Here is an 11204-nt window from a genome sequence, read left to right as displayed (position 1 = left end):
TGCAGCCTCTCAACAGTCTCTTCAATTTGCTTCAATACCAAGGAAATCAGAAATCCCAGACCAATGCCGGATGTGGGAGGAATACCAGGACAATTCACAACTTCCCTAGCAATTTAGGGTTATCTGCCTGGAACCATTTCAACTGGGAGCGGAAAGTACCTTATGAAGCTACAGAGTAGTTACCAGGATAAAGAATCTTGTCAGCTAACGCTTGCTAAGTGTGTTACGCATTCAGCTAAGATTTAGTGTCTGTTTCCTTACTTGTATTTCATTTAATCATGTATCCCCCAAGAGGCTGCTCTTCTTGTTTCCTCTTACATAAGAGGAAACTCAGGCTCAGAAAGCTAAGTAACTTGACCAAGGTGACAGCTGGACAGGGACTAGGATAGAGGCTGCAAGCCTAGTCCTCTTTCTTGTTCTGCCACCTACTGGCACGTGGTAGAAGCACCCGGAGATGTTGGGAGTGGTCCAAGCTAGGCCATGCACTGCCCTCCTCCCTTGGCTTCGGACAACCACCTCCTCTTGGGTAAAGTGCTCCAATATGTGAAGCAGCAGGCGAGGCAGCGGAGTGATACACGCGAAGGCTGGAGTCCGCTCCTGACGTACGACCGACTGGAAAAAGCTCGCTTCGCGTCAGCGACCTGCGGCCCACACTCAACATGGCGGCGGCGGCGCCAGTGGCCTCCTGCCCTTCTTCATCATGGCGGCGACCGGACCCGCCTCCGTGGGTGCCGGAGTCATGTGACCCACACAATGGCTGAGCGCCTACTCCAGGCTTCCCGGCAACGCCGAGTGAAAGCCATGACGGCCGCCGCGGGTTCGGCGGGCCACGCCGCGGTGCCCCTGCTGCTGTGCGCGCTGCTGGCGCCCGGCGGCGCGTACGTGCTCGACGACTCCGACGGGCTGGCCCAGGAGTTCGACGGCATCGGCGCGGTCAGCGGCGGCGGGGTGAGCGCGGGCGGTGGGACGCGCGAGGGGTGTCGGGGGTCGGCCCTGTCTCGCCCCACAAGCCCCCGCGGCGCAGCCCCGCGTTTCGACGCTCTAGCGTCGCGACCCGGCTCCCGGCGGGAGCCCCTCGGCTGGCTGGAACCCACTTCTGCTGGTTTAAAATGAACCTATAGAGGCAGTTAGATTTGACAGATGAGGATCCGGAGGTTCACCGAGTAAGTGACAGGTCTAGATAGTGACAAGGCTGGGGCTCAAGTTCTCCCTCTCCTTGGGCAACGGGGCCTGCGGGAGAGGGCACTTCGACTTGGAGACGGCACTCTGGGAGGGTCGCTCCAGAGATGCCTAGGGAGCCCAGGAGCATCCGTCTGCTGAAGAGGATGCCCCAGTGGGATGCTTTGGTTGTGCCTCTTCCTTTTTAGGGAGGGGGTCGGGGAGTCCTGGACCACTAGTGTAGGGTGCCGTTTGGGCTGTTTCAGAGGGGCCGGTGCCGGATAAGTTTTTGTCTGGAGGCGCAACAGGGACCTCAAGGCCTTTATAAGAATGTGTGAGGCCAGAAACTGTCTGGGACTTTTTGTTGTTGTTGTTTCTTTTTCTAACGGCGGGCTACGGCAGTATCAACTGATAGTTTAGGATTTTTTTTACTGTTGGAGAACTGTTTTCTTCTTGGATGGCAAAGACCTAAGGGGTGAGTTGCCCGCTGCAAAGGGCAGTGCCTCATAGGTGGCTATTTATGTGTGCGAGGAGAGGGAACCGTTGGGTCACCAGTCAAGATAGTGACTCACCACCGATAAGGTGCATAAGAATCATCTGGTGTGTTGTTTGTTTAAATGCAGACTCTGGCCTCCCCGCTAGCTCCCATTCTGACTTTGTAGTTCTGGAGTGGGGCCTGAGATTCTGCATTGTAACAAATTTTAACAAATGCACCAGTTGATTCTCTTACTAAGTATTGAGAGAACGTTCTTCTGGATTCAAGGCTCTCTGGAGCAAGCTGTTTTTTTTTGTTTGTTTGTTTTTATTTTTGGGTTTTTTAAAAAATAAATTTCAAGTTTTAGAATAGCTTAGATTTACAGAAAAGTTGCCAAGACAGTACAGAGTTCTCATATACCCTGTAGCCAGTTTTCTTCTGTTATCAGCATCCCATGTTAGGATGGGACGTTTGTCCCGACCAATATTGATTGCATTAATGAAAGTCTGTACTTCCTTTCATATTTCTTTAGTTGTTACCTAATGCTCTTTTTCAGTTTCAGGATCCCATCCATGATACTAATTGCATTTAGTTGGAATGTCTCCTTAGTCCTTTCTAGGCTATGTCAGTTGGGATAAATTTATCTTATCTGGGCATTCTAAAATACTTATGTTAAGGGAGACATGAGGGCCATTCCAGCTTAATGCAAAGTTTGTGTGGGCACAGCTGGTAATGTCCTTAGTTCCCTAGTCATGCTGACAGGTGGCGCCCACACCTGGGAGCTTGCTACAGTAGCATGGTTGTTCTTGGCTCCTAGCAATTTACTTACTCATGCTCTTTGTAACCTTTGTCTTGTCTTTGTTTTATCCCCTTGTGTTTATAGCTTTTGGGTCCATGGGGTTTATGGTGGCAGATCTTTGGGTGAGAGGGATTTTCTTTTTTGTACCCCACGTCATAGCTAGAGCTGATTTTATTTGAAAATGGTAAGGCTGAACTCTTGAATGGGTTGTTTGTTGGGTTGAGTCAGATTGGAGCTTGTATCTCCTTAGATGCAGTTCAAAACCAGCTTGAATGCTTGCTCGCTGGATGGATGTTTTGGGCTGGTCTCAGCCTATTGATAACCAATGTTGTACATGCCCTGGCTCTTGTGTTTCTTACAAGGTGCCCCCTTGCTTTCACGATTGCAAGATGCCCTCGCTGATAACCATCAGACAACCTTGAAAAAAAAACAGCTTATCACTCACAGGTCCTGGAAGGCACTTGGCACACCTAGGAGGTTGCAGGTAGAGAGAAAGAGAAGGTGTGGGCCTCGGGTTCTGCTTTGATTAGGGTCAAGGGTGGCGGCCTAGGGTTTTGTGGGTTCCCTTTTTTTAAAAAATAAATTTATTTATTGATTGATTGATTGAATGATTGGCTGCATTGGGTCTTCGTTGCTGCATGCGGGCTTTCTCTAGTTGCAGCCAGCAGGAGCTACTCTTCGTTGTGATGCGTGGGCTTCTCATTGCTGTAGCTTCTCTTGTTGCAGAGCATGGGCTCTAGGTGCGTGGGCTTCAGTAGTTTTGGCATGTGGGCTAAGTAGTTGTGGCTCATGGGCTCTAGAGCGCATGTTCAGTAACTAGTTGTGGCTCATGGGCTTAGTTGCTCTGTGGCATGTGGGATCTTCTGGGACCAGGGCTCATGTCCACTGCATTGGTAGCCAGGTTCTTAACCACTGTGCCACCAGGGAAGTCTATTGTGGGCTTACTTGTTATTGGTGAGTTTAAAACTTTAGAGTGGAAATTTAAAGTGCAGAAAGAGAAAATAAGTGGCCCTAATGATGGTCAATTATCGAAATCAACCAAGATCTCTAAAACAATGAATCCTCCTTCCCTCACCCCAGCCTGGCTCTTTATTTAGTTCTGTGGCTGGCAGTGTGTGTATTTGAGAAAGCCATCTCTGAAGTGGATACCTCTTTGAAGTGAATGCACTGCAACCAAAGCCTAAGTCCTGACCTAACATTACAAAAAAGGAAAAACCAAACTATAATCCGCTCTTGGTGCCTAGGTGTCAGAGTCAGTGGTGAGGACATTAACTGCCTGAGTAGCTGATTTACCAAAAGTCATGAATAGGACATGTAACCTAGAAAGGATTATAGTAGCACTCCTGTAATAATTATACAATTATACAATTACTGTGGCAGTAAGTGTTTGGAATCTTCATATTTGATAGAGAAGGTAGTATGGTACATGTGGACTTAAGAGCAGTTTGCTAGGGATCTGTTCTGGGCCCTGACACTCACTGTACAGCCGTGGGCAGGTTATTTAACCTCCCTGTATCTCAGGTTTTTTTTCTGGGGACACAGTGATACCTGCCTAGTAGGAACATTGTGAGGATAGATGTCAAGGCACAGGATGGCATTTGCCACATGACTAATTTTGGTTAATATTCAGTTTCATAAATTAGCGGGGAGGAAGTTATCCCAAGGACTTTAAATGAAAAACGTGTTCCAGTTTGGGTATACAATGCCTGCCATTTATTGAGAGCTTACCATGTTCCAGCTACTGTGCTAAGGCTTCTTCCTGGGCTGCTTGTAAACAACTCCAGGCCTTCTTCAGGTAGTGTGATAAGTAATTTGGTAATTTGTTATTGCTTCATGGTACATGTCAACGTTTGGCTGTACTGCTCCTAACTGACTCTTGCTGTTGACTAGTGCTTTTGCAGGGTGTGACTGTAGGCTTGCAATAGCGTAATGATGTGGTGTGGTTGCTCAAAGTTGGCACTTTCTGTGTTTAGGATAGAAGAGCATAGAGAGCAAAATAACCCCCAAACAGTGAAACTCACTGTTCTAACAACAATATGTATATTGTTAGCATAATGCAGAGCAGGCAGCATTGTTTCACTTGGGTCAAGGATGGGTTAGTGTGCATATACAGCATTCATTCACTTTAATGTTTGAGCCTCTGCTAGTCTGTAAGCTATTTGAGAAAGTGACTCAGTTTTTAAAAACAATTTGTGTATACAATACCTTTCAATTCTTGAGAGCTTACTATGTGCCAGCTGCTGTGCTAAGTCCTTTACATATAATCTTATTTTAGCTTTAGGACAGCTAAATGAGTAAGATAATCCACTTTGTGATAATTTGCCCTTAGTCACATTGTTGTAAATGATGTAATCAGGATACCAGCTCCTCCGTGGACTCAAAGCCTGTATTATGTTGCCTGTACCAGTGCAACAAATGATAATATAAAAGATATTAAATACATGTTTATTGAATAATAGAATAAGTGGGGATATGAACTTGAATAAGACACAGTCCTTGTCCTCAAGGAATTTAGAGGTGAAACAGAAAAGTAAAGCAGTGGTGAGGGTGCAGGGTTAGAAGATTCATGGTAGCTGTGTGGACATGGTGCCAAGAGTGTCCACGGTCCACAGGAGAGGCACGTACGTTAAACTGATGGAGAGGAGCAGAAGGTATTCTTCCTTGAAGAGGTGGAGTTTGACCCAAAAGCTGAAGGATTGAATTGGGTTTGGCCAGATGAGGGTGTAGAATGCATTCCAGACAGAAGAAAGAGAAAAATTAGTTTGTTATAGCTAGATAGACGGTGTGAGAGTGATAAGGGGTAAAGTGTCAGAGTTAGAATCCAAGTAATTAAGGGATTTGGGTATAAAACTGAACAATCTGAACTTTATTGTGAAAGCTCTTGGGGGGAGGGGAAAACTTGGCAGGTTTAAATAGAGTGGCTTCATGGTTAGATTTGTGTTTTGGGAAGATTAATCTGGCAAGTAGTGTGGAGGCTAAAATATGGGGAGGCAAATGGGAGGCCCTGAAACCATTTAGGCTGTTCTAATAAGAGGAGAACCTAGATGAAGGTAGTGGGGTTGAAGATGAGGGGATAGATTTGAGAGTTATTGAGGTGTTCTTGGATGGAAAGTTTGGTGAAAGGGTGACCCTAAGTTTATGGTTCAGACAGGTGTTATTTTTCACTAGGATAGCAAACACATGAGAAGGAAACAGACAGGAAAAAGTGCTGTGTTTGGTTGGGGGTGTGTTGAGCTTGAGGTGGCTAGAGAGTAGCTCCATGGGCCTGTGTCTCATGGCAGGGACTGGGAGGGTTTTGGGTCTGAGGCACCACCCGAATGTCATATATGAGAGTAAATCAGAACATCAAGCCCCATAAAAATCAAATCTTGCCCTTGTCATACGCCTGCAAGGTGTTGGTCGTTTCATGTTAAAACCTACCTCTTTTATTCCCCTTGCTACTGTTGCTCTTCAAAGTATACATAATTGGTGGGTTATTGATTCTGTGATTTCTTTGTCAAGCAGTCATCAGCCACAGTTTAGGTGTGATCAGGTGTTGTTTCCTGTGTCTTCCACCTCTGTTTTTCCATGCATTCTGATGCCAGTCTTGTGTGAGGTTTCCTTAGTACAGCCTGGCCTGGGGAATCATTGTGTGGTCATTCTTAATAGCAAGAGATAGCACCTATAAATCTCTTAATAAGATTGAGGAGACTGGAGGTTCCTTTAAGCATTGCTGCTTGTAATATTTTCCTGCAAGATGTTGAGGGGAAAAATTACCTGAGATTCATCTTTCCCATTCTGGCCCCCAGATATTGTAGTTGACAGACAGCTGTAAGATAGAGAAACTGTTTCATTTCTTTTAACAACCATTCACTGAGTGAAGGTCCTCAGGATACATTTATAATAATGAGATTCATCAATAGACTTAGAATGCTTACCTCTCAGCCAACCCTCATCTCAGTAGAAGAGAAACTTGGTTGTTGCTTGGAACCTGTGTTTTAACTATTGACACACAACACCCCTGTTTGCCCAGTGATGGGCAAAACAAAGGCAGGCAAACCAATAACCTGGGAAACAACTTTCCACAGCCCAAGTCTGCCCAAGAGCTGGCTGAATGTGGGCATGCTAGATGGTATGCATAAGCACTGTGAAAAGGTATTCATGACTGGATTTGTTTTATGCATATTTATGAAAACTTTTTTTTTTTTAAGGCAACCTCCCGACTTCTAGTAAATTACCCAGAGCCTTATCGTTCTCAAATACTGGATTATCTCTTTAAGGTAATGAAAACATAATTATTTAATGGTATCTATTGATATCTTAGAAACTGGTGAATTTCACCAATTGTCTTTAGCATCTTCACAATTCTAGTTGTTAAAAAACTGGCAAGTTACTGGCAACATTAAGTTGCTATTTATTTGAAGTTTTGTTTTGGTTTTCTCCTCTGTAAAAGCAAAGGCAGTGATTAGTATTGCTAACTGTCTTGAAGTGTTTTGTCTTTCATACAGTGAATCACAGTGTTAATATTGTTACTTCTTTCCCCAGCCAAACTTCGGTGCCTCTTTGCATATTCTAAAAGTTGAAATAGGTGGTGATGGGCAGACAACAGGTAGGAGTATTTGGGAAATGGTTTTGTTTTCCCCCAATATTCGAACCTGTAACTAAACTTATGGAGTGTGGTTTCAGAATATAAATAATGCCTACATTTTTGATGTTGATTATTGCTTAGATTGTTCCTTTTTCATTCTAATTATTTTTAAAATGTTATATCAAAATATGCATTTTTCCATACAAAGCAGCTTGAGGAGTTTAGATTGCTTACTTAGTTGAAGTAATCATAGTAAACAAATCCACAGTTTTTTATAAACTAATATTCACTAGACAGAGCATAGGGAGCATTTGGAATATTACTGAGAAGTTAAAAAAAGAAAGCTTTTAATGTATAAAACATGTAAGGTATTATTAGCTTTAAATAAACTATGTGGCAAAGAATATAAGCAATCGGTATTTCAGAGATACAGCTTTTTGTTTTTTAAAAATAAAATCATTTTTACCCACTAAATTTTCAGTCTTCATTGTCATCATTTTGATTGGCTTTGTGTAGTGCATGTAGTCAATTAAAAATTTATAGGTCTCTGGTTTTCAGGGAGAAGAAAATTCTCTCAATGATTATATAGAGTTTATTATTTATGGGTCAGATTCCATTGTAGTGAACCTTAGAGTATTGTCTATAGTCTAACCCGTGTTCCTGTTAGTGACTTGGAAGTAGTTTTTGTTAAATAGATATATCTGTGTGGTGGTATTGGTGTGTAATTTATGCTGAAAGAAAAAACGCAAATCAGAAACAAAAGAAAACCCTATAACAAAACTATCCCCAAGCTATTATAAGAAGACATGCATTTTATTGTCAAACCCTTTTTTGAAGAGTTGGTAATGATTGGCTGTCTTCATTTGCTGAAGCTAAATTAGAGGTAGAGATACAGAAGCAGGTAGTTCTTGTGAATTTTGATGTTTACCTTTAAGAGGAAAAGGGCTAGGGCCCCTCTCCTGAGAAACGTGATAACATGAGGACTGAAGTCATTTACCTACCTTGAAACCCTCTAGAGGTTAGTATAGAATTTTCTTACAGTGGGAAAGTGTACTTGTCCCTTTTCTCTCAAAATTCTGTTGTCTTGGTTTAACAAGGCATGTTATAGGCTCAAAGCTTGGGGTATAAATATTGGGGCTTCAGAGCCCAGGATTCACATCTAGGATGGAGAAGCTGGAAGTTGAGATAATCTGAGCTTAAAGTTGGACATGGGGATTTGAAAACCCCAGAGAGAAAACCCCAAATCCCAGCAGAATATAGTCCTAGGAATTTTCAGTTATATGAATTGATAACACTTCTCTTAACTGCCTGTAATAGAAAGTTGTGGTTTTTTAATTTAAGACCTTTATGATGCTTAGGGTAGTGAAAAAATGAAATAATATGCTTTGATCATCCATCCTTAAGTTACATAAGATTACTCTTATTTGCCCCATGTCAGGATTGGATCTGGAATACTCCTTCTCTGAAATGTGTGTATGTGTGTAGGGGAGAGTGGCCTACGAAGCACCATTAACAGATAGTTTCCTTTCTGTTTTGCTCTCTCCCTTTCAGATGGCACCGAGCCCTCCCACATGCACTATGCATTAGATGAGAATTATTTCCGAGGATATGAGTGGTGGTTAATGAAGGAAGCTAAGAAGCGGAACCCTAATATTACACTCGTGGGTAAGAAGTGAAGTTTGATGTACTTTTGTAGTCTGTTTTCCTTTGGTTTTAAAATTCTGAATCATGTCTCTGGAATATCTATTAATACTGTAGTACTAATAATGTTAATACTACCAGTATGCTACCAGCAGCAAAGCAGGTGCCAGACATGCTTCTTTCTTTGCTCATATATATTGTGTCTGATATTTATCCTACCTCTGGAATAAGGCATTAGTTTTCTCATTTTACAGAAGCAGTGGAGCCTCAGAGAGGTTATACTACTGACTTAAGGTCGGAAAATTAGTAAATGTCAGAATCAGGTTTAGAAGCTGATTCTTTATCGGTTTTTTTTTGTGTGTGTGTGGTGCCATACTAATTTCCTCAACAAAATTTCTCATCAAAGTGTGTAAAAGGGCAATACTATTTGTAAAATTGTATATTGTATGCAGCCATATATCCAACTATTTGCAAAGTTGTGTGTTCCATGCAATAGTAGACCCCATTTCTAGGTGAGGCACATACCAAAGTGTTTTTGGTTTGTTGGTTTGTTTGTTTTGAACCTCAAGGATGTGGTGTTCACTGTTCTAGGCATTGGGGGTACCTAGAACAATCCAGCCCCCATTCCTGTCCTCCTGGAGCTTAGATTCTAGTGGCAGGATGATTTCTTAAATGGGACTGTACTCCTTGCAGTGTTTTCCTGTAGCAGTGTACAGACTTAGAAAAGATTTCAAACATACTCAGTAGTGTATACTTTTATCATTTGAAATGAATTTGACTTTTTTAAACAGGCTTACACATTCAGGCTAAATTATATGAGTTAATGAGATCCATTTTGTAGGACTCAATTCAAGTTATTTTTCAAATCATTTTCAATCATCAAATTAAAGGACAAGCAAAAGTTTTTCTAAGTTAAAAAAAGTGAGGAGTCAGTGTGTTCTTTCTAAATGGACTTTATAAGAGATTCCAGAAATGTTTTGAGCAGTAAAAAGCATCATTGACTTCAGCACATACTTGCCCATTGTGCTGCTTTCAAAGTCAGTTCTAATTTAAATGCAGAAAATCTGGCATGCTGAACCATGTCCTAACAAAGATGTATACATGGTGGGCCTTCAGAGTGTATTTGGCATTTCATTGTTTTAAAACATTCCATTATTTTAATGTCACATTTCTTATATAGATACACTTAGGCATTCTTCTAGTGTTTAGAAAAATAAGCATTTTGTCATTTTGATTTTGATTTTTTTCAGTGGTGAATTAGATTGGTAATACATATTAACAGTTAAGGAACTTAACGTTGACCTTATTTTAATATATTAGTAAGAATTAGAATTTAGAATAGTGATTAGTGTTTCTCTACTCTTCTCTCTCTCTTTTTTTTTTTTACTTAAAAATTATAACTGGGATATTGGAAGAATGTGGATTATTTGTTCCATATCATATAACAAAGGCATATTTCCTTATTGAGTCATTGGCATTTATATTGACATAGGACAAACTAGTTTTGCTTAATTTGAATACCTAATTACTATTTAAATAGCTTCATGTTGTAAGAAGATGTACTAGTGAATGAGGAATTGGTATTGTACTTACTCACAGAAGTAGTTAAGCATAAGCCTTTCAAAACTTTGATTTGACCTTAGTGAACAAAAATTGAATATAGAATATCTTTTTAGCAGGAGGTGGGGTTGTTAAGTTAAATTGTATGTTACATTTTTTTCTCTTGGTAGGTATCATTGAGAGAGGTGTTTGTTGTTTTTATTTCTTTTTCTTGAAAGAAAATTTGGAATTATGGAAGCTGCCTCTTGGGGTCAATAAGGAATTACTGTGTTCATAAACTGGAAGGGATTTTGAGAATTTGTGCAGGGAGTATAGTCTTTCCTTTAGTCAGATCTTTATTGGCTTTTTGCTTAGCCTGTGTTTATTCCTTTGGTTTATTTTGCTTGTTTTTTGTTTTTTGTTTTTTTTCCCCCTCAGTTTCTGTCCACCTTTATCCTGTCTTTCTTCAGATTATTTTGCTTTGTTTTTAATAGTGCCAGCACTGTTATACCTACTCCAGCTCTGCCTCTTCCTCTCTGCAGGGTTGCCATGGTCATTCCCTGGATGGCTGGGGAAAGGTTTCAACTGGCCTTATGTAAATCTTCAGCTGACTGCCTACTATGTCGTGACCTGGATTGTGGGCGCCAAGCATTATCATGATCTGGACATTGATTATATCGGAGTTAGTAATATATTTTTTAGAACATGATTAACTTTTGGAACATTTATTTATAATTTTTTAAAGTAATTTGTGGCACTTTGTTGACTACTTTGTATCATGAGACTAATTTGTTCTGTTGGTGTCTATGAACAAATTAACCACGTCACCATTTATCCTTCCTCTCTGCCCATTCAGAGTCTTCCCACTTTTGAAAACTGTACTTAGTATATGCCTCCCCTGAACTATTACTTTGTTTTTGTTTTTGGTACCACCCCAGCTCAAATTCTCCTTCTTCCAAGCTTTCCCAAGTTTCTCTAGTTCTTATAACAATGTTATGTTTACTATGTAGTTTAATGATTAATCT

At 41.2% G+C, this 11204-nt stretch overlaps 1 protein-coding gene across 5 annotated transcripts in view; it reads left to right on the top strand.

Moving 5' to 3' along the window:
• Positions 1 to 699: 699 nt before the first annotated feature.
• The window catches only part of GALC (galactosylceramidase), a 50429-nt gene continuing 39924 nt past the window's right edge, over positions 700 to 11204 (top strand). Inside the window, exons 1-5 of one of the 5 annotated variants that reach the window (XM_057732361.1) lie at positions 700 to 948; positions 6623 to 6691; positions 6957 to 7020; positions 8551 to 8664; positions 10722 to 10861. In XM_057732361.1, the coding sequence (XP_057588344.1) occupies positions 754 to 948; positions 6623 to 6691; positions 6957 to 7020; positions 8551 to 8664; positions 10722 to 10861 (582 nt within the window). In that variant the 5' untranslated portion in view covers positions 700 to 753. Of the gene's footprint in view, positions 949 to 1097; positions 1164 to 6622; positions 6692 to 6956; positions 7021 to 8550; positions 8665 to 10721; positions 10862 to 11204 lie in introns of those variants that run through there. The other 4 variants (XM_057732360.1, XM_057732362.1, XM_057732363.1 and 1 more) reach the window with 4 other exon arrangements.

Source organism: Hippopotamus amphibius, chromosome 4 (assembly GCF_030028045.1).
Source record: "Hippopotamus amphibius kiboko isolate mHipAmp2 chromosome 4, mHipAmp2.hap2, whole genome shotgun sequence".
Lineage (NCBI taxonomy): Eukaryota > Metazoa > Chordata > Mammalia > Artiodactyla > Hippopotamidae > Hippopotamus > Hippopotamus amphibius.
Note: the sequence above shows the minus strand (reverse complement) of the source record. Positions and strands in the feature narration are given on the sequence as shown.